This window comes from Trachurus trachurus (assembly GCF_905171665.1).
Source record: "Trachurus trachurus genome assembly, chromosome: 12".
Lineage (NCBI taxonomy): Eukaryota > Metazoa > Chordata > Actinopteri > Carangiformes > Carangidae > Trachurus > Trachurus trachurus.
This window is the reverse complement of record NC_139908.1, coordinates 23,625,046-23,648,063: the sequence shown is the minus strand read 5'-3', so window position 1 is coordinate 23,648,063 and position 23,018 is coordinate 23,625,046. Positions and strand designations below refer to the sequence as shown.

General features: G+C 41.1%; 1 protein-coding gene across 1 annotated transcript in view; it reads left to right on the top strand.

Annotated features, from left to right (window-relative positions):
* The first annotated feature begins 2,776 nt into the window (after positions 1 to 2,776).
* npr2 (natriuretic peptide receptor 2) overlaps positions 2,777 to 23,018 on the top strand; it is a 75,633-nt gene continuing 55,391 nt past the window's right edge. Inside the window, 6 exon segments of the mRNA XM_083984119.1 lie at positions 2,777 to 3,061; positions 3,063 to 3,796; positions 13,133 to 13,314; positions 16,826 to 16,939; positions 17,326 to 17,461; positions 20,771 to 20,865. Coding sequence (XP_083840245.1) covers positions 2,988 to 3,061; positions 3,063 to 3,796; positions 13,133 to 13,314; positions 16,826 to 16,939; positions 17,326 to 17,461; positions 20,771 to 20,865 — 1,335 coding nt within the window. The 5' untranslated portion in view covers positions 2,777 to 2,987.

Below are 23,018 nucleotides of genomic sequence, written 5' to 3'. Positions count from 1 at the left end.
ACATTGAACAGTACCTTATGTGTACGCAAATTGCATACCAAAAGTTTTACATTAATAAAAATGAATTTAAATTCAGTGTGATCAAAGGTGTGTCCTTACAGAACAGTCAAGTATTTGTAGTCAAATAAAGTAAATGTTAAAGGTGCTCTGTGCAGCTTTATGAATGGGTCACCCACCACTGACACCAACATCCTTGCCATTGATTTTCTTTCTCTGACTGCAGGTGGCAGTGTCACTCCAAGTAATGTCATCAGCAGGGCGCCCTGAGTGTACCTTCACCAGAGAAAGGAGCAAATAAATACCATGTAAACACTGATAATTATCATGTACTTAATTCACATTGAAGGTGTTGGACAAAAATGTAGCAGGAAACTGTTTTCTATGTAAACATCTAGTAGAGTGAACAGATGATACACTCACTCATCTGTGTCAGGTAGGTTGTCTGAGTTTCTCTTTGTTTTGGTTAATCTGACAGCATGTGCATGTCCTATGACATAGCCTACTGCATAACACCATACAGTATGCACCATGCACTATGCAGTTGGCTATGTCAATAAAAGGTGACAGGATGCCCTCCATAGAAAAACAGGCCTGATACATAAGGGGAGGAAACCACCTGAGTGCAGGCGTTACTGGACCAAATCCTGGTCAGTCACCTTTAAACATTTTTAATTTATTTTATTGATGTATTAAGCTATGGTATTAAGTCATTCCCCTCAGTCATTTGTGCAGCCGCCGTGAGGGTATCATTGGTCCAAAGCTGAGTTTCTTTTTTATACAGTCTATGGTTTCTTCCCAGTCCGACCGGAGCCAGAACTTCGCGGGCTTCGCTGAGACCAACCAGCTGCTGAAGGCTCCGGCTCGGTTCAGAATGACTCATCTTCTTCAATTGTGAGAACCATGTTGGTCACACAATGTTAAAAATCTGTTTTTGTTTAATACTTTCAACACTATAATGCTAGCTAGCTTCAGTTTCTGATATATATTTTTAATTTGTTCGGCTAATGTCGCTAGTCAGCTAACTGTTAGCATTGCAATGGAGAGGGCTAGCTTGCCTTGGGCTAAAATGTTGTGGTTGTGTTTTTGTTACCTTTCCTGCACTCAGTGTGTACCTTTATTCAACTGTGTGTGTGTGTGTGTGTGTGTGTGTGTGTGTGTGTGTGTGTGTGTGTGTGTGTGTGTGTGTGTGTGTGTGTTGTTTTTTAACTGTGTGTTGCTTCTGTGTGTTTAGTGGCTTAATTAATTGGACTCCAGAAACACCTGGGCACCTGATTACCAAGCACCTGAGGACAGATGGCTGACTGGCTGTGGTCCGACTGGTTGCTGGTGGTCCAGTGGGACATCTTGTGGCAGTGGTCTCTGACAGTAGGTAGGCTACAAGTAGGAAAAATTGACATTTAAAGTATAGGAAATACATTCACTGAATGTAGACAGAAGACAGAAATGTCCTTTTAAATTTCCTCTGTCCCTCTGCTAAAAGATTGGAGTAGGGCCTCCTAGGCTATCTCTCTGATCATCAGTGCTATGCTATTAGTGCTAGTGGTAAATATCAGTCTTACCAACAAAACATTGCACAAGGTTGAACTTACAAAAGGTAACTTTAATTGTAGGCTACTCAATGTAAATTCTGGATTAGAGTCACTCAGAAAATAATCTAGTGTTGGCAAGTAGTCAGTATAGTCTTTTTAACACATTGACATCAAGGTAAGAAAAGCACAGGTATGATAGGCTACATAAATCGTGGCTGAATTCATCTAAACCGTTCTGGTTTCAGGGTCCTGGTTTTGTGTGAGTTGGCCCACCATCACATTGTCATGGGATGTTTTAATTGAACAGGAGAAGGCAATAAATCCCATTCTTATTTTTACTCTTTAACTGAGTCATCAACTCAGCAGCTGGAAACTTTGGGCTTTGCACAGAGAAGTAATAAACCTGACACGGTTTTCAGCTGACTGTCAAACCGATGCTTGGCAGATTCGAGCAAGCAGAGATCAACTGTGACATTCTTAGTGAATCAGACCCTGGAGCCATAATCCAATGAAGAATGGTGCATTTCAGTCCCTGTAAATGATCTGCTGCCATGCATACAAATCAGATTAATCAACAGGTCAACAGCTTCATCCAAAAAGAGACTGTTAGAAACGTATAAAATCCAATATTTTCATACACGTTGACACTGACTTAGAAACTATTACAACAGCTGCACGTGCTTGGATCTCAAACACAATGCACAACTGTATGCATGCAAGACAGGAGCAGGCCAAGACCCTGGAAAACCTCCACGGTGATGATGAATGACGGCCAGGGGGCGACTCAGGCCCGTTTCAGAGGGTTTAGTTAAACACTGCAAAAAATGTCACATATTTCAACAAGTCACTCCGCCTCTCACTTTGCTTTACAATCTGTTTTATTAACTTGAAATGTAAATAAGTTGGTGTGCCTTCCTTGTGTTTTGTGGTGCAGGTTCTATGTTTAGGTGATTTATATGACAAATCTCAGTCTGGGTCGGTCATTGTGTAAGGAGGCAGGAGGAAGCAGATATTTTAGGGAATGTCGCAGAGAATAATGTGCAGAGATGATCTGCGAGGTCATGTCAATTCACCAGAAACATTTGGTTAATTACCTAAAGAGACATAATTATTTAACTCGCTGGTGATTTATTGATAGTATAGGTAGTAGTGGGAGCGCGCGCGCACGCACTTCTTGCAGTGTGTGACGTGCGGGGGCAGAGCAGAGGGCTGCACTGATTTAAGTTGCAGTCATCTGGATGGATGTTATCACACTCAGCGAGACCCATCAGCGCGAGGACCGCGCCGCGCTGGGAAAGTGTCTGTTGGAAGTGCAACAACTTCATTTTCACGTGGATTTACGCAGCGCATACGCATGGCACTGGCCGGCTGGCACGACGTGATGGTGCGTTTTTTGAGTTTTGTTTGAGTTTTGAGAGAGACTGAAGGAAGACTGCAGTGAGGGAGAGACGGATACTTATGGTTCGGTGTCAGGGTGCCACAGCAGCCGGCCCTGTCTCCTCTCCAAACGGTGCGCTCTCCGTGGCCCGAACCGCTCTCCGGGACTTTGAAGCGTCTGGGACGCGACATGGGATGCAGAAGCGCGCTGGGATGCTGCCTGCTCGCGGCGTTGTCCTGCTGTTTCCTCCTCCCCGGCTGCACAGGTAACATCACCGTGGCAGTGATGCTCCCGGACAATCACCACAAGTACCCGTGGGCTCTGCCGCGCGTCTTCCCGGCCATCCTCATGGCGCACGAGGACCTCCACGGCAAACACGGACTGCTCCTCGGCCGGACCATCAACATCCTCAACTACAGCACCGAGGACCCCGCCGCGGGCTCGTGCGCCGAGAGCCGCGCGCAGGTGGTGGCCGTGGACGCCAAGCTTTACATCCAGCCGGACGCGTTCTTCGGACCCGGGTGCGTGTACCCGCTCGCCTCCGTGGGGAGATTCGCGTCCCACTGGAAACTCCCGCTGATCACGGCCGGAGGTCCCGCGTACGGCTTCGACAAGCGGGATGAGTACCGGACCATCGTGCGCAGCGGGCCGTCCACCACCAAGCTGGGGGAGTTCACCAACATCCTGCACACGCACTTCAACTGGACGTCCCGGGCCGTGGTCATCTTCCACGACCTGCGGGTCGACGACCGGCCGCACTACTTCCTCTCGGAGGGGATCTTCCTCAACCTGAAGGAGGATTTGAACATCACGGTGGAGGCCCAGCCGTACGCGGACGACTACAAGTACTACAAAGATCACATCAGTTTTATGAAGGACCGCGGGAGAAGTAAGTTCATTCTGAAATTTAAAAAAAAACAAACGTGTGATTTAAAGTTTTAAATCTGAGAAAGGGCTAACAACTTATTCGGGCCTGTGGTGTCAGACTTCACCTTAAATGTTGTAGCCTACACGAGCTGTTTTTGCTACTTTGTCTTTGAGGCATGTGACATTATCTCAAAAATAAAGCAGGCCAGCAGCTGGCTATGGTAAAGATAATGTCAGTGGATGGAGAAGGAAATTCCCTTTCACTAGAGTAGACGATGTGCATGGGAATCACTTCAGTGGAATTGTCTCACGCTGGTGCTCAGATTTATATCTCTTATTGTAGGGAAAAAAATATTTAATGACTTGAGTGCATCAGTCTTTGCCTTCTGCTGCAAGGGAGGACACATATTTAAAATGTATTGGATCTGCATGGAGCGCTCATTTGAGGTGTTTTACACACAATGTTGCTGGGAGATCCCAGGGTTCACAGAATGAGGTCACAGTGGAGGTTTTTCCCAGCAGATCCAAACGGAGGTGGACTGGAATAGGTGCAGGGAAAAGCCTGTTTATTCCGGAGTTATTACAGAGGAATGTTTAGGCTGTGGGTAGTCTGCTGCTGCTGCTGGTTTATTGCCTGTGGAGGACCACCACCTGCGATTTTTAAAGAGAGAGAGAGAGGGGAGACACACACACATGCACGCAGAGGTCGTGATCCAGTGGGTGCCCTCTCAGCCAAAACAGGCTTTGTGTGTGTGGTTGTCTGCGTGCGTTCCTGCCGCTGTTCAAGATCCAGAAGGGGTTTATTCGATCAGTCTGGTCAGGTCTTTACAAAGTCATGCTGTGAAGCCAAACTTTATCCAAAGCCGCAGAAGTTTATTTTAAATCCTAGTCGAGAAGTTTCCAAAGATATCAAATGTGTCATATGCATTTTGGTGGGGGAGATGCGTGCAGCATTTCCAGTTGATGGGGTGATGGAGACATAAACATGGAGTTCTGGGTTTGAACGTTTCACTCAGTGGAAACATCATATAGCCCGAGTGAAGAGCTGGAACGAGATGATACAGAATATACATATGATGCTCTCAGCAGTGTGGAATGAGCCGGTTTTTCCAGCCCCTGAATGTGTAATTGTAATTCATTTCTAAATAGTTTCTCAAGTTGCAAAGCAGTTGTTTGGTTTTTAAAACGTAAAAAAAATAATAATCAGATTTTGTTTATGAACATATTTATTTGATGAGACGCGAATCACACAGCAGAAAGGCAGTTAATCTCTCCTCTCTGTTCTGGACTGAAGTTTAACTGGAAGCATTGTGAGGCAGATGTCCTCATTACTGCTGAAACGTTAATTGGATGATGGCTGTGTAGCGAGGTGTGTAAAGTGACATTCCTGCATTTCTGTAGCTGTAATAGATGGCTTTATTCAAGCTAAATGGATAACTGCTGATGTTTGATTTTATAAATGAGACGTTAATGAGCCAGGTTTTGGGTTGCCAGGTTGTAAAAAAAAAAAAAATCCCTTTAATTTATTTTTATAAGGTAAAAATGAAGTAACAAATGCTAATAATCTTCAATACATGACTTTTATTTGCCTTGTTTCTGGGAGTTGCAGAGAAGATTGATATTTATCTCAAGTCTCGAGACGGAGTCAGGATGTCTTTTAGCTTTTCGCTTGGCTTTGCATAAATACTGTCGGTCGTAACAACACATATGGCTCTGTCAAAAGTCCAAAAATAAAACTTCTCATCAATTAACACACTTATTCTTTTATTTAACCTAAATATGCAGAAAAGTAAAAACACCAGTTAGAGTAAGTTATCTTGTTTGATGAAACACAGCCAGGCTCAGGGAGTGTGTACAGCTTCCTGAGTCCTCACGGTCACAGTGCAGTCAGGGTACCTGTATCACTGTGCCCGCTCCGACATCAAAAACCAAAAAAACCCACAGCTCACCACTGCATCTGGCAACCCGGCGCTATAACCAAAGATTCTGGACTGCAGGACTTGGCAGAGTTTAGGCAGGAGATAGTTCCAGCAGGTAACTCCCTCGAAAAAACCACAAATAGCCGTTTTATATTTCTGCTCACGGTCTAATGAATCAAACCAGATGAAATGTGTTCATTAGTGAGTTTTAGAGGTGTTGGTAGAATGTCAGGAAGGACTGGGCTGTTTTCCTCTGCTTCTGTGTCTGCATATGAGTGAGACAAACCACGTCCCGGCTCCAGTGCAGCATATAACACACACACACACGTGACACTGACGTTTATCAGCTCTCGTTTTATATTCCTTTTCAAGAGATGAAAGTGTCAGGCTAGAGGTGGACAAACAGACAGATTTTTTAAACCATGGTTACCCTAAACGTTTTTTTTTTTTGTGTTAGTAGGTTGTTTACTTACAATGAATGAGGTCATTAATAACCTCTGTTCTCATATTCCTAATGCTCAGAAATGTTTGTCAAGAGGGATAAATTACTTAAATCCAAGGTGCAATACCACAATGAAAAATGAGCTGAGTTAAAGTGCAGTCTTTACAGTCGTATCAGTGATGCCCCTCACTGTTTTACATAAACCAAGAGCACAAGATGATGATTGAATCTGATTGAAATGTGGGTGTAAAAGAAACAAATCTCTAACTCCGGGGATGTTCATGCTCTCAGAGCAGTTTAAAGGGATTACACGCTCCTCTCAAGACACACATTTCCAGCCAGTCAGTCTTGTGCGTAAACCTGACTGAACCTTAATTACAGTCACATCAGATCAGAAAACACCAACATAAATGTTTTCACATTTTTTTTATAATGGTGAATTGTGGCGCAGATGAACAAAATCCTTCTGCTGATAAGAAAACAGGACTTTTGGAAGCCAATTACAAATGAATGACGTGTGTTGTCCTTTGGTTTCAAGAACAATATTTCCCTCTGAAATGTAACGCAACTACCTTCATGTTGTGTTACATACAGTTTGAGTACATGCCCTTCCCGGCGTTGCTTGTTCGCTACAAAGCTGACACACAGTTATGTCAGCCCGACGTTTTTCTCAAATTGTGATGCCCCTGGTCTTTGGACTGTGAAATGTGTGGCTGATCGTGATAGTGCATGGGTGTGTTGCAAATATTTATCTGCCTATACTCCTGGGAGTGTTTCGAAGGGGAATCAGTTTTGGAAGCGGCTCAAAATCTCAGAGCAAAATCTGCCTCCAACCAGTAAATCTTTTGGTATTATGGTTTTTGGCACAGCGGTAACAATCTGAGCTTTAAACATCTTAATCTGTTGTTACAGTAACTGCATCAACAAATGGAATAAACACAGTGTCAAGGTAATTAAAGGGTGGTACGGGGGGAAAGAGGTGAAAGGTGCAAGCAGCCAAATGCCCCCCTCCCACCCCCACCCCCTCACCCCACCCTTTTCCCAGGATGAGTTATGGAGCTGCAGCAGTGAGCTGGAGGTCACGGGAGCTAATGGTTTTGTCAGGGCTTGTCCTGGCTCTGCGTTCGGCTCACTTTTCTCCTGGCAGATAACCTCCGGGCCATCGGGGCTGAGAAGTCACACGATTGGCAAGAGGCTGAGCCGAAGAAGAAAGTGTAAAACCGGGGGTTTTATTGTGAAGCCACACATTGTTGGAGCCTTTACAAATCTCTTTAAGGAACATAAAAAAATATCACGCAATCTGTTGATCAAGAACAAAGTATGGGGTCATGAAGAGGTGATGGTGAAAACGAAGATGATCTATGGGAAGGCAGTCTGAACGACTTAACATTTCCATCCCTGGAGCTAAAAGCAGTGAAGCCAATTAGAGCTTTGTAGGTGGGATTAAGAGCGTGGATGCAATCTTCTCGTTTAATTGGCATGATAATGGTGCTGATCATAAATGAGACTGATGCAGATGCAGATGCGGATGTCGAAACTTCAGAAATAACTTTATAAACTGGCACTGTTCTCTCGCTCCCAGCCGCTTCCATGGCTTCACTGGCAGCTGCAAATGACAGATGGAACAGATACACTTGTTACTGATTAGTTACGACAAAACAAAACAAATCAGAGCCGTAGTTTTGTCAAATCAAGTCGATATATCACTGAATTTACAGTCATTTGAAAGTTATCGGGGTCAATTGGGACTGGGGGAATGTTTTTGCACCAGTCCTCTGTGATTTGATGGATAAGATCACAGGATGTTGCAGTTGCCAAGCAAAAAATTTCAAAATCACCAACATGTGAATATTTGAGTGTTTTTTTTTTTGTCTTTTCTTTTTTAGATCTGCTCCAAAGTGATGCAAACTATTTTCTCATCCTGGAGAGAAGCATATAACCTTTCACCTGATCTGAAAAACATGAAAATCTACTTGATCATTATTTGATTGTCTCCAGGAGGTTGACATAATCATTCTTTTGTGGTTTTGACATGAAGAGTTAACTCATCCAACAATAATATTAATAATAAGAAAATAGATAGATAAAAAACAAACAACATTAATGCATAATCATAATAGTGTGTCCTAACTTACATGTAGTCATATGAGCATATCAGCATGTTTTATTGGAACTACAATCTATTGAAAAAATAGTGTTGACCACAGTTCATTCACCTGCATTATATTATGGAGGAAGAAATCTCAGATCGCTTTTTCTCTTTTTCTTCTTTTCATTTAATTTTCTTTTTCGCAATTTAGCAATTTTTTTTATTTTAAAGTACAGGTTTCAAACTCATTTTCCATCTCTGGTCCAGTGTGAGATGAACAACCCTATGAATGTATTCAAGCTCTCATCACATTCCTGAGTGACACTCTCGTCTTGATGCCTTTCACTCTGTGAATGGCACACGAGAGGGAAAATTTCAGCCGTGTGAGTGGAAGAATACATCAGGCTGTGCTGCGTCTTTTTTCTCTCTCTTTTGACTACAGTACGTATGCCAGGGGTTTTGTCGCTGCCAGTGAATAATGAAAAGCGTGTCCCTTCACAATGAAGCTCAGGTAGTGCCTCGGAGTAATTACAGAAATCCTGTTTCCTGAGTGAAAACATTCCCAGGATGCACAAGCAGCAGGAGCAGGTTGGATGAACTGGATGTTGCTCACATGGATTCAGCTTTCCACACAAAGGAACGCCACATAGGCGAAGCTACAAGTCGTAAAAGGCTCCCAGACAGATTAGAACATGAAAACACAGGATAATCTTCTCTTAGAAAGATCCAGCTACAACACAAACATGACACAGAGTCATGTTAGAAAATCCTTCTTAATCCAATTGCGAAGACGACAAAATCACCCTGAGTGCAGTAATTGGCTCGCTTCTTGTATGTGCACTTGCATGTGATTATCTGTGGAGCTATTCAGAACAGCAAAATGTCCCAATTTACAAACCAAACCAAACACAGTGTGATTAAGAATTTAAATCATTTTAATTATGAGGCAAATGGAGCAGATGTGCAGGAACAAGACTTATTTCCATTGGTGCAGAGAGTTTGTATCACCGGCCTTCACATTAACTACAAACAAGCGATCTTCATCCAAGCTACTACAGTCTTAAGTGTTATTTACTTATCTGTCTTTTTATTGCCTTGTTTCAAGAGACTCAAACTCAGCTCCCAGTTCCTTAAGCAAAATGAAACTTCTCTCTCTCTCTCTCTCTCTCTCTCTCTCTCTCTCTCTCTCTCTCTCTCTCTCTCTCTCTCTCTCTCTCTCTCTCTCTCTCTAACTTTCTGTCTATAATGATAAATAATAACACAGAGTTATTGTTTTTTGAGGTGTTGAATGAACATCATGAACACTTGTGCTGCTGTTGAATTGTATTGTGTTGCACTTAGATGCGTATGTAGGGCTGTTGTATTAGGGCTTTGGGTATATAGAAGAAAATGTAGTCGTACAGAGAGTAAAACGATGTGTGGTGATATAAACATTTTAAATTACACCAGTCCTGAATATTTTGGCAACACCCACAGTAGCAGCGAGTGCCCTTCAATAATACAAGTCCCAGAGTGGCACTGAAAACGACACGGGTATCGAGCACACGCTGTAAGGAGCTCCTCCGTCATAGAGGCAACAGAAAAATGTGCTGAAAAGAGTCATTGCTTCATGTTGTTTTGATAAAAAAGAGCTGGAAACATAGTCGACGGTTTTGAAATGCCTGCATGTGCTGTTCGAAACTTAATGTATCACATCTAGTACCTGCATGTGCTGTTTCCTGTGAATCCCTTATGTGTGGTTATGCAATTTGAACCGTGTGCCAGAGGAGCCTGACTCTGCCAGGAACAATGAAAACTACAGTGTACTGAATGGCTACTGCTGAAAAAATTAGTCATAAAGTCTTTAAAAACATAGGGTTTGAGGCAGTGAAAATCATAAGGATTATCACATTAACAAATGCCAGCCAATCAGAAACAAGCATGCATTGTGGTCAGAGCGGTATTACGCGATGGCAGGAGGGTCTATGCTTAGAAAAACAAGCGTGGAGCAATGAGCATAGAAGAAAAAAAACAAGCTGTTCACCTCTCAGGAGTTTTTCTGTGTTTGTCTTGCTTCACTCTTCTTGGTTTAGGCCTCTTTGTAAATGTCATTTCTAAAGTGTCATTATCTTGAAACGGCAACCTGCGCTGTTATCAAGTAGGAAGTACCCAGAGCTCATGCATCCGTCCTCTATTTGTGTGTGTTATTGCATCGTATGCTATCTTGCGGTGTTGAGAAATTCTGGATCTACATCAAACACAAACCTCTTGGCTCAGCTTTCCATCAACCTGCAACTATCAGACTGAAAACAAACACGAGTGATGAAATGAAAACACGGGGTAAAAAAAAGGAGACTTGATAATAGGAAATCCTTCAAACAATCTTGTCCTTATAGGTCAAATATTTGACACTTTCTTGTGTTTTATTTGAATTATTGACCCATAAGATGGTATATTTGTGGTTCTCGTGTGTTGTTATATCTTCTTTCTCAGGCCTCTCTCTGGAGCTCTACAAACAGCAGGTCAGGTGGCTCAGACTCTCTCTTCTGATTGGCTGATTGTTTTCTGAGTGATGGAATTAAAACATAGCAGATTTCCAGTAAACACTGTGAGAAACCAAATCCTGCAAGCCTTCATGGTGGGTCTGAGGGCAGTGACAGCTTTGTTGTAAACATCACAAAGTTACACAAGTCCTGACGACTCGGTTTAAGGCTTGGTTTCTGAATTCAGGCTGTGTGCACTTCTCTGTGGACTGAGCCTTTTGATGATTTCACAGCTTTAATGTAGAAGCTAGACCTGCTTTATAATCCAAAAAGACATGAAAATCTCACTTCATACAATAATGGGACCTTTAATGACAGGCCAAATTATGTAAGAAGGAGCTTTTCTGCAGTGTAGAGAGCAGAGCAGGGCTGATTACCATCCTGGAGTCTGTGAAGTGGAACAACTTGTACCAAACAATTTAATGTGCTTTTGTGTAAAGCCTCAGCAGGTCCATATAGTGTACAACCGCTACAACACAGGAGGACATTTTCCCTCGGCTGTGTAGCAGCATTTACTTTGGGAGCGGTCCAGGAGACAGCAGGACTACTTGGCATGGCGAACCATGTTGGAAGAGATGAGAGTTGGGGTCTAAGCAGCAGCCAACTTTGGTCTAACACATGAGGAAATGTCTGCTAACTGGGAGTGCTGCCTCGGAGCTGGCAGCAGCCACTCTGACATACGCTACAAATGGAAATAATGTGACGTTTAAAAAAAAAAAAAAATGTATTGATTCAATGACAGGAGGTGGCAGGGTGAAGGTAGTGAGTAGAGACACTGTCAGAGGCTGCGACAGAGGTCTCAGGTTTGAGTCCCGCAAATTCAGAAGTGTAGTGTCTTTGTGCAAGACAGTGAATATCTATCAGGTCGCTGATCAAAGCCAAAACCTCAGACTTTGAAACCCAGTACTTACTTAGCGCTTACCAAAATGTGTCTGAAGCACTTAATATCGAAGGCTGTCACATCGTGCAAGTTGGCAATGAATATTTGCTGAGATGTGTCATTTTAATGAGTTGTTCATCAGATTTAAAACCAAAATCAAAATTTATTAAGTAACAGTCGTTTTTTTGATATCATTTTCTTGAGGCAAAGTTTTCAAATTCTTGCTTGTGTTAACGTACATTTAACATTTTAAAATTGCCCTTTATTTACCGGTAATTAGATTATTTCAGTTGTTTAGTAAAGACCTGAGAGGTTTTCAGTAATATCCAGCCTTATTTTTGAATTTGAATTGTTATTGTTTTACCTTGGTTGTTTGCACTATATGATGAAATCTCCTCTAATATTCACCTTGAATAATTTCTGTCTCCAGTTTCACCTTTTTGCTGCCTTTTGGCATATCTGCTGCAGTGACGGGAACGTGCGTCAGAGCTTAACATTTATTTGAATCATTGCAAAAGTTGAAATATCCACTAGTTTTCAGTGTGTTAAACATAGCTGACACTATCTTATTTTGTAAAACTCCAAAAAATAGCAGAAAATGTGACCCACAGCTCTGAGTTTAACAGACATTTCCAGCTGGATTGGTATTACGCTATAGAGATACAGTATATAGATTTTCAGCCCCAGTAAATGTGCGAGTCTGGTCGTCTAACAACTCCAGGCTCCATTTTCCCAATAGTTTAAAGTAAAAGAAGTCAGATTCCTGTTGGAAGAGGGATTTTTACGCCCAGCTCACTGATGTTGTGAAATTCAACACAGGTCACAGCTGAGCTTTAAAACGTCAACACTGTGCTGCCTGAAAGGAAATTTGAGGATTTGGGCAAGTTACAACAAAATCAACGAGTGTATATACAAGAAAAGGGCAAGTAAAGTCCCGCCCCCTTGCTACAGGCCCCTCCCACTGCTGTGGTCAGACCTCCAGCCCCGGACCAGACCAAAGCTGCCTCCACCCTCTGCTTGTTTGTGACCGCTGCAGATGAAATGTGATGTGTGAAATTTATTCCTTTAACTCATGAATGTTTTAGTCCCAACGATTTCTATTTTTATCACACACGTGTTGTCTATTATTGTGCTCTAAATGTCTTGTTGTCCTCAGCCAGTGTTTATGGTTATTTTAGTCCGCTCCCCAGTGTAAGTTAACATGTTTCAATGATTTTCTGGAACTTCTGGAGAGTCAGTGTTTTGCAAGATGACAAAATAAGCAGATTGATTGCTGCATTAACAAAAACCAAAGAAAAACAACACACTTGAGTCTAGAAAATTCTTGAGAGTTGACACATGTTGATTCATACTGGAAACTCGCTGAAATGTAACAGTTCTGGCAGATTTAGTCACTTGTTTTACGAGAAATGTATTTTTGGACTAATCGTAACACTAAATATGATGGATTTTCACAGTGTTTAGAAATAAAGATAAAGGTCTTTGTTATTGTCATTGTGTCTGCAGTCGTATACATCTGCGGCCCCCTGGAGACCTTCCTGAACATCATGAAACTGTTCCAGAGTGAAATCCAGGACCCAGAAAACTATGCCATCTTCTATCTGGATGTTTTCGGTGAGAGCTTGACTGATCGCAAACCATGGAAGACCAATGACTCTGACGGGGTCAATCTCACTAAGGTCTTTAAGGTACAATGAACGCAGGACACACATACTCATGCATGCCCATACATGCACACATGTAGAGCTTATCTACAAAAACAAAACAAACAAACTTGGATCTGTTAGATTATCACTCTTGATAAGTTGAGACTGTGCTCAGATTCTTTGTAGATTTATTGAGTATGGACTGTCACTGTTTCATCCGCTTTGTAATTGGAGGCAGGAAATAATACAAGACCAAAACCACCATTTGGCATGGAAAATGGATGTCTGAGAGAATGGATATTTAATTCCCCGTTTCTGTTCGTTTTCTCTCTAAATCCCATAATCTTCACTGGGCTCTGTTCACTGAGTTACACAGAACCAAGTTCTTAAACGTTGATGAAAACCAACAGTTGACTCAAATATGATACTCATCAATTGTTTTAACTGAAGTGTCACTTATTCCAAGAAGTTTCTTAAAGGTCCCATATTGTATAAAGTGAGATGTCCATGCCCACTTAGATTGTAGAGTCAAAGCCTCAGTCCACAGAGGAATACACACAGTTTGTACACACAGCTTGTATTCAGGAACTGAGCCGTAGAGCCAGCCGTCGGGACCTCTGTAACATTGTGATGTCACAACAGAGCAGTCACTGTCCTTAAGCCCGTCCACACCCACCATCTAGGAGATGTTAATTATGGGACCTTTAAATAAATCCTCCTGAAACCAAGCCCATCACTATTTTTTTTTTTTTTATGAAGTAGAGTCATTAAAGCTGTGTTTTCTTAAAACCAGTGAAAAGAGTTGTTATTTCTAACACAAAACGTCCTGTTCAAGAATATATTTTAAATAGGGGTCTGTATCTTATGCCAATTAATAATGACAGGGCCTGCAGCACTGCAATCAAAAACAATGAAATAGGATTTTATGATAAAAAAAAAAATACTTTTAAACAGCTTGCCGTGTGTTTATTCAGCCTCTCAGTTTCTAAACCATTGAGTGTACAAATCAGAAAAGCTAACAAATTGCTTCCAACACAATCAGAGTGAATTGCCAGTTTCTATTCTGACATTGTTTTAAGATAGCGTGTTCTCACTGCTGATGTTAAATTCAACAGACTTATCTAAGACTAATCACTACAAAAATACAGAAACGTGGGGAGCGATTCAAGGTCCCGGTGTCTTTGTCCAACTGACTTATATTACATGAAGTAGTGACTGTGTTTCAATTAACATGCCCGTTGAGAGAAGTGACAGTGAGCCAAAACACGGTGTTGGAAGCTTTTATGGTAATTTGAAAAGCTCATGTTCACTCACGTGATCGAAGAAGCTGCAACATTTCTTCTACGGGACAGGCAAGCTGATTCTTCCCAGAGGTCCCCCTCCACCCCCCAAACCCTTTCAGCCACTTCAAGGAGTGAAATTCTTGTGTGACATTAATGAATTGGGGGGGATGTGTTTTCCCCGGAAGCTATTTAGTCCTACAAATTAGTACAATGAGACATAACAGAGTGGGCACAGATGTGCTGCTCGTCTAATGTATTACCCTAAATGTCACCGTGGCTTCTCTTAGCTGAAGTTTTGCAGGAGAGCAGCTATCTGCTATAAATCCAACATAACTATGAATTTATTAAGTCAGTCTCTGTCAAAACAGATGTAATATATGTTTGCTTTAAGTGTTTCAAATGCATTTGAAACATAAACTGAAGACAGTTCAGAAACTAATGTCTTCCATTTTGTGTCATTTTTAGACTTAAAGGTGATTTACTTTTGTGCCTGTAGGCATAAATACAGTATATGCAGTATTTAGCTCAGCGCATTTGGAAATTCCCTCCATTCATCCCTCTGCAGTGAGTACTATTAGCTAACAGGATTAGAAAAGTCAACTTTAATAATAAATCGTCTAATCATTTAACTGGATCTGTCTAAGATGGGAAAATAGGTTTTGAGGATAGAAGCTCTAACAGATCCAAGATTTTTTGCAACTTATAAATACTGTATATTTTTTCATCTAATTTGAAAAATTACTAATGTGCTGTACATTCAACAGTCATGATGTATAAATGTTCACTGGGTTTGGATCTGTTTCAAGAAAAAAAGCCATTTTGAGACTGGAGACTAGATTTATTGACTAATTCTCATGTTTGTTTGTTTTTTTATGTTCAAACGAAAAAATACTCAATAATCTCAGAATATGTTTACCCATAGTTGAACTGCTCCTAACCTTGGCTGGAGAGCAAACTTTGGTCGCAATTTTGCTGATATTGCAAAGCATTATTTGGCTGTTAGTCATAACAAGGCTCATTATAACAATGTGCTTCCTTCAGAGCGATAGTTGCTTGTGGAAGTTTGTGGTTGGACTCTAACATTTACCATGTGAAAAATCATGAAGGAATTGATCGTTGCCAGTCACTCTCTCTGAATTAATATTTAGGCAATTTTCTGTTTTCAGTTCAGTTGAACAATGGCAAGGTTTTGAATTCATCAGAATTGGCTTTTACTTACTGGTAATTTGATCATTTTATCTGTAAAACTGGATGTGAAAATCTAGATGTGATCTTAAAATGCAGACGAATAGTTGCATTATACAAAAACACCTATTGTAAGAATCTTCACAAATTGAATATATATTTTTTTTCTTTCTAGCACAATGTGTTACATGATCCTAAGATAGCAACACAGAAATTTGAGAGCAGAAACAGATGGCATGAAATAAAGCATCTGTCTGCTTTGACATCAGATGATGGATACGGTATTTTCTTTTGGCGTTGGCCTGGCTTAGACAGGTGTGCTTAAACTGATTAGTGTCTTTGAAAAACAACTGTATTTTTCATTTTATACCATAGACACTTAATTATGGAAATGATTGAATGCAATACCAGTATATTTTGAATCCTTACCCTGAAATACAAGCTAATTGACCCGTGGCGGTATTATATATAAATATGTTTAAGTTACGTAATTTATTTTTCATTTTATACTGACAATGGCTTCTATAAGGTTCCAGTAACAGCTTGGAAAATGTCACTGTAAACAGACATTTTAAAAACAGTTGAAAAACAGCTAGCATACTCCCACTTAACCGACCTTACCTTATGTTGGATTAATGAAAGTTATTACACACCGCATCAACTGTTTGGTCTGTTTGTTTCTAATATGAAGAAATAGCAGAAATAAGCCTGCCTGAAATAGCATACTGAAACATTAGCTGCTACACAAATTAGCTGCAGACACACAAAAAACAAAACAAAAAGATCTTGTGGACAGTGGTGCATGCCCAGAGTGATTTGTTGTGCTCAAAAACAGTGACAAGAAACATCACTGACTACTAGCTGTAAAAACAAGATCAAGTTTTTCATCCATAACTTCATTATCGGGTGGAATAAAACGGTTTTGAAAACATTAAGGATGGAAATGAGAGATAGCAATTTATAATTCACAGTCAGAACGTTTTCACAAGATTTCCCAGTGTCATTTTCAGACTGAAAAAGACTAACACATGTCATGGCTCAATCCTCAAGTCGCATTTCTCAATCTGTGTCTGTGTCTCCTCCAGTCTGTTTTCATCATAACGTACCGGGCTCCTGATAATCCAGAGTACATAGACTTCCAGAAGAGACTCCATGCCAGGGCTAAAAAGGATTTCGGTGTGCACTTGGAGCCATCATTGGTAAGTTATAGCCTATGAAAACCCCGTGCATCATGACCTCTTTAATCTTTTATGGGATATTCTGTGCCGAAAATTCCCCACTGTGCTGTGTAATTGTCAGCAGTTAATGAGGAATGATGTTTACAATAATGTTAGCAATTAATACTTTTACTTTTACGACGGCTTTCATCTCAGCCGTTTAAGTACGTGAGTTTCACAAAAGTAAAATAAACTGTAATTTTGAAAGAAGTTATAATTTGTCCGATTGGCCAAAAATCGTATCATTTCATAGAAGCAGGCTCCTGAGGCCTGGCTTAAGGAAATATTAAGTAACTTTTTATGACATCATTAAGGTCCTGTGCCAAAACCCTGTCTATTGCATCTAAATTTCGTCCCTCTTCTTGCAGATGGACTACATTGCTGGCAGCTTCTACGATGGCTTCGTGCTGTACGCGAAGGCCTTGCAGGAGACTCTGGCGGAGGGTGGAGCCCAGAACGACGGCATTAACATCACCATGAGGACGCAGAACCGCCAATTCTGGGGTGAGCGAAAGTCTGAAATGTGTCCTTTTTCCCTGTTTTACATGCGCTCAGTGATTACAAACTTGCAGCTACACATAGATATACATGTGTATATGTGACCTTGTGTTTTTCAAGCACAGAAAATAAGTGTAAATCAAATCAGTCCAGGAACAATCCTTGCCAGTAAACATGCCGTGCAGGCCAAGTGACCGGCCCAGCTGCACAGCGCTGGAAAGCACCATTGACCCAAAGTGCGATTAAAATTTGCCCTTTCAACACAATAATTACTGTGTTATTGAACAGTTATCACACAACACTCCAGTTAATAGTCCATTTGATGCTTGATGTGGGTGCTCGTACACTTGCTTGTTTATATTGTTGCCTGCCAGATCTGCTTTCACATCAGGCTGGAAGAAGCAGAACAATGGGATTTTGTAGCTTCAGCTCCAGAGTGTTGATGAGGGTTGTTTTGCTTTTTGTTTCTGGTAAAGAAAACAAGAAAAGGAAAGCCCACGTTTCAAACAAAGAATGGAAACTTTCAATTCATTACTGTGGCTGTTTGGATAATGTTTAATGCTACCTGTTTTTATGGAAGGAAAAGCTTTTCAGATATCCTGCACTGACTCAGCAAATGCATTTTTCTACTTAGAGGTTACCTTTCAACTCCGTTTTAACCTTTACTTGGCACAGAGTAATGCTCCGTGCTAATGGAGCTATTTTCCACATAGAAATTAAGCTGAAAATCGTGACATGTAAATTGCCATGATACTGAAAATGACGGTGGTACTCCCATTTTCATCATTATGTGTTGAATCCATTTTAAACGGCAGTATGAGTGGTGAAGAAATGAATCTTGTGTGCCCGATGGATGCTCTGAGCGTCTGTGTTTGAACAGTGTGAACCAGCTCAAACTCTGTCCCTTGAAGGTTGATTTGTAAAATCCTGTATTCTTGCTGTAAGTCTTCAGGTAACATAAGAGGAGGGGTCTTGTAGAAACTTCTCTGGTGTCTGTTTGATACTGACGGGAAGGGACAAAGAATCGACATTTAAGGGCTCTTTTCAAACCACCCTGCAGCCTCTCTCTACCCACCTCCGCTCCGTTTGTACATTCGTGTGGAGGGTCTGCCACATGAAGTGCCATCCATACTGTATGATATCCAGATAGTGTGGAGTGGGTGGGTGGGTTATAAAACCCTCCAACAGTGAGTCAACATCAATCTGACTTGCTGACCATGTGCAAGACCTGTGTCTTCATCATGCAAGACTGTCCAGTCAAATGTTAGCTCTACTGTATGGCTCACAGACATCTGACATTATCATATGGAAAGACATTACAGACAACTTAGAGCATGGGAGTACTTTTTTTTTTTGGTGCTGTATTTATAACTTATACCTCAAAGGGATAGTTCAACATTCTGGAAAATTTGCCTATTGCCATAATCCCTATAGTCATAGTGGTAGGTTCATTACCTTTAATTATCAGTGCATGTTGTTTTGAGATCAGCGGGGCAGAGACGTGAGCTGCTCAGTGAACACAATGGAGGTGAACGGTACAGGTCCCCTGTCCCTCATCAAACTCATCAAATACACAATCCTACTCCAAAACATTCTCATTGACAAGTTGTGATCTGCACATTCACCACACTATGAAATAATCATGTATAATTATGTAACATTATGACACATGAAGCAAATACTCGGAACTACTTGCGCTTTTGAAATCACTCCGCTCAGCTGCCGTACCTGGAATGTAGTTCCGGCTACTCATTTGCCTCGAAAACAACTCTTTCAACTTATTATTGCACCTATAATTAAAGGTAATGAACTTACTCTTATGACTATAGGGATTATGGCAATAGACAAATTTGCCAAAATGTTGAATTATCCCTTTTGGTGCACTAGAGTCTGACCCTGCATTGTAGAAATTGATGAGACAGAACAAGTCTGTGTGCACAATTACTGATTCATCAAAATTGGAATGGGAGCAGATGACAAGAGCACATCTCAAGGACGGTGTGTGACGTTACCAGAGATGTTCACAAGTCTTTTTTTGCAAGTCCAAGTCAAGTCTCAAGTCTTTGGTCACGAGTCCAAGTCAAGTCTCAAGTCTTTGAGGGGTGAGACTTCATCAAGTCTCAAGTCTTTGGTCACGAGTCCGAGTCAAGTCTCAAGTCTCTAAAAAATAAAAGTCTCCTGTCTCTTCTGGTTGTAATGACCTTCTATCATCTGCTGCTACCTGGTCTACTAAAGATACTGCACAGCTATGTCTAAGAGATTCAAAGCATTTACTGTAGGTTATTATCACTCCTTTATCTATACAGTAGCCTATTGATTAGTTGTTTATTATATGATCACTTTAAACAGGATATTGCAATGCAATATGAAGAAAACACACAATGAAAGCTTTCCTTTAAAGGAAACTGTATTCTGAGTCAAGAAATAATCAAGGCTGCTCTGCCCTCTGCACTGGCCTTTTCTCTTTTTTTTGCTTTGTTGAATTCAGAAAACCCAGATGAACAACATGGAAAATGATTTAGGCTGTTAATTATAGGTCATTAGATCTGGATGGTATAGCTCACATCTTTATGTGCAGCAAAACCTTTCTGGATCCGCATCGTTGTTATTATTTTTTTAATTAGCTCCGTCAACTCATGGGGGCGTGTCGACACATGCAGACTTCCATACGAGCCTTCAGTCATATTTCGCAGCAAAAACATAAATAAACAGGAGGATTTAGCCTACAGTAGCCTGATATGTGCCCGTTATTCAGCAGCTAGTCCCCGTGAAGGAAAGTTTCACAACAAACGGGCGTTGTGCCTCACGTGTAGGCTACGGACAGTGCCGCTATTAAAAAGGGGAAAAAAGCCAGTTCACAGTCGCCTGTCACTCACCCGCAGCAGCTGACTGCGCTGTCAGAGGAGCTCTGCTGTTCCTCTCTCTTTAGCCTGGTGTTTGGCTGCACTCTGTAGGAGTTCAATATGAAGATCTAACCTCCATCTGAATAACGTTACCGGCCATGTGGCGCTGCTCCGCTAGTGGTGTGTTAACGGAAAAAAAGAAAAAAAAAAAAAGAAGAAGAAAAAAATAGATCGTCGGTCGTCCTGTCAGGAGGGAGGCACGAGCCCAAAAAAAATAAAGATTGTTCACGAGTCTCAAAACACGAGTCCGAGTCGAGTCTGAAGTCTTTTGGGCACGAGTCCAAGTCAAGTCTGAAGTCTCTGTGCGTGCGACTTAAGTGCGACTCGAGTTCGAGTCGCAAACTCGAGTCCCCATCTCTGGACGTTACACACTGAATCACACCCTTAATGTAGGTATTGTGTGTGTTTCTAGGAGTGACAGGACTTGTTAAGACGGACCAGAAAAACGCCAGGGACATAGACGTCAGCCTGTGGGCGATGACCGACCAGGAGACGGGGGAGTACGGGGTAAGTAAAAACTTAACTCGTACTGTGGCTGATCTGCTTTGTGTTGATGTGTCTTTTCAGGCCAACCTGGAAGTTGGCATCACAAGGCATCCCTCGACTAAAAGACAATGGGATTTCTCGCTTTGCTTGTGGATTATTGCAGAAAATAAGATCTGTGATAATTGCATGTTTTGTTCAGCAGGATAATCCTCACAAATAAAAATGACTTATTCAGATAGATATCATGTCCTAGAATAAATAAACATGTCTTTTTCAGTTTGTGTGTTCACCACAGACCTTATTTCAGACAACTAAACAAAAACCCATTCAAGACACCCATTGACTTTGGGACAAAAAGCTAACTCATTGCCAACTCACTCCTGCAGCATTTTATGGACGACTGAACAGACATTCTGCAGTGGAGTGTTCCTCTTTGTTGATAGTCATCATCACACCTCTTCACTGGCGCAGCCTCATCCAGGAGAGGAGGCCATGCTAGTTTTAGGCCTACAGTACAGAACAGAGGGATCAGCTGAAATCTCTCTAGCATTTTATTGGATTGATTTTTTATAAATTCACAAAAAGCAAAAGTGGTCATCAACCAAGTTTGAAATATTTTGCAAGAAAGTTTAGATTGAGGGTCCATGCAGAGAGAGTGGGGGCAGTTTATAAGAATATTTTTTGTTGTCATGGGCAGTGGGAGAGAGGGACTCGGTCGACCTTTTTACTTCACACCATGTTGTTCTAACAGAGCTATTATCACCTTATCTCTGCTCCTAACACTTTTCATGTTGGTGCTGTTTCATTACCAACCACCACATATTTTGTTCTGCAAAAACCACTGATAACCAGTGGGGCAGAGGGACAGGGAGGTTAAGGTGCTAAACATGGACCAACTGCTGTGGACGAACTGCTCGGGAACTTGGTCAAAAATAAAATCTAAGTCTGAAATCTTGAAAATACATGAATTGGACTGATCAGTAAAGTCATGCAGATGTTATTGTGATATACTATACCGCTCTTTTTATGCACTGCAACATTTCCATGTGCTATAAAATGTAATTTTACATGAAGTAGATCATTATTGATGAATGTGCAGAGTCTCGTGAGAGTTAATGAGCATGAGTCTACTGCCCATAACTTTTATAATGATTATGTTAGAGTAGTAATATGTAACTCGTCTCCCACAAAACAAAAAGTCTTTGTTTTTTGTTTGTTGTCGGCTATTCTAATGAGGACCTTAAAACAATATGTAGTCTCACTATGTAGGCTTGTGTCTGTAATTGTTATAACTTTGTCAAAGTTGACGTGTGAGCTGTTTATACATGGAAGGCAAATGGATATGACCATTTCTGAGATGTTGTCCAAGTTTGATTTCTCTAATGATCAGATGCATAAAACCTCAAATTTCCCTCCCAGTCTGATGAAAATATTTGTGTGTTGTGTGCCGTGTTCACTGCTGTGACCCACTGGTGTCCCGTAGCTTTCTTTTTTTTTTTTTTTTAGCAGAAGTGGGTTAGCAGTCTTGACTTCAGTTAGAATTTCACAGTGGTCCTCGGAGGCCGTCAGCGTGACTTCCTGCTCTCATTTATCCTCAGCTTTTAATTGGCTGATTCAGATGGCCAATTGACCTGAGTACAAACACTGAAACAGTTTTAGCTTCCAGGTCCTCAGACTGTGGAACATGTTGTGTAGATGACGATGGATGAACTTCACTTTCAAAACAAAATGTCCATCCATCAGAATAACTAATAAATGTTCCATCCCTATCAATTCAAGATTATTATAAGCACTTCTCTGGATGATTGCACTGTTTTTTGGTGTGGTTTAATTTGTCATGTTTTGGTCTTGTGAGGAGAAGTTGTATAATGCTGCTGATCTGGCATTGCACTCTTTAGATGTACAGTTCATCATGTTTCTTTACACTTTGTAATGAAATTAGTGTTTTATTTTATTTTTTTTAATGCAAAAGCAGCCTGTTACACGATGATCACTGGTTTTCGAAGTGTGTTCAGAGACAAGGCAAATGGGGGAATTATTTATTTTCACCATTAGTCCATCCATTAGTGGCACAGTGTCAGAAGAATCTGTGATTATTCTGGTCATTGGTTTCAAACACTCTCTGTAATAACACATCTTAAAGTAAAGATCTTATCAGATGAGGGACCCTAGGA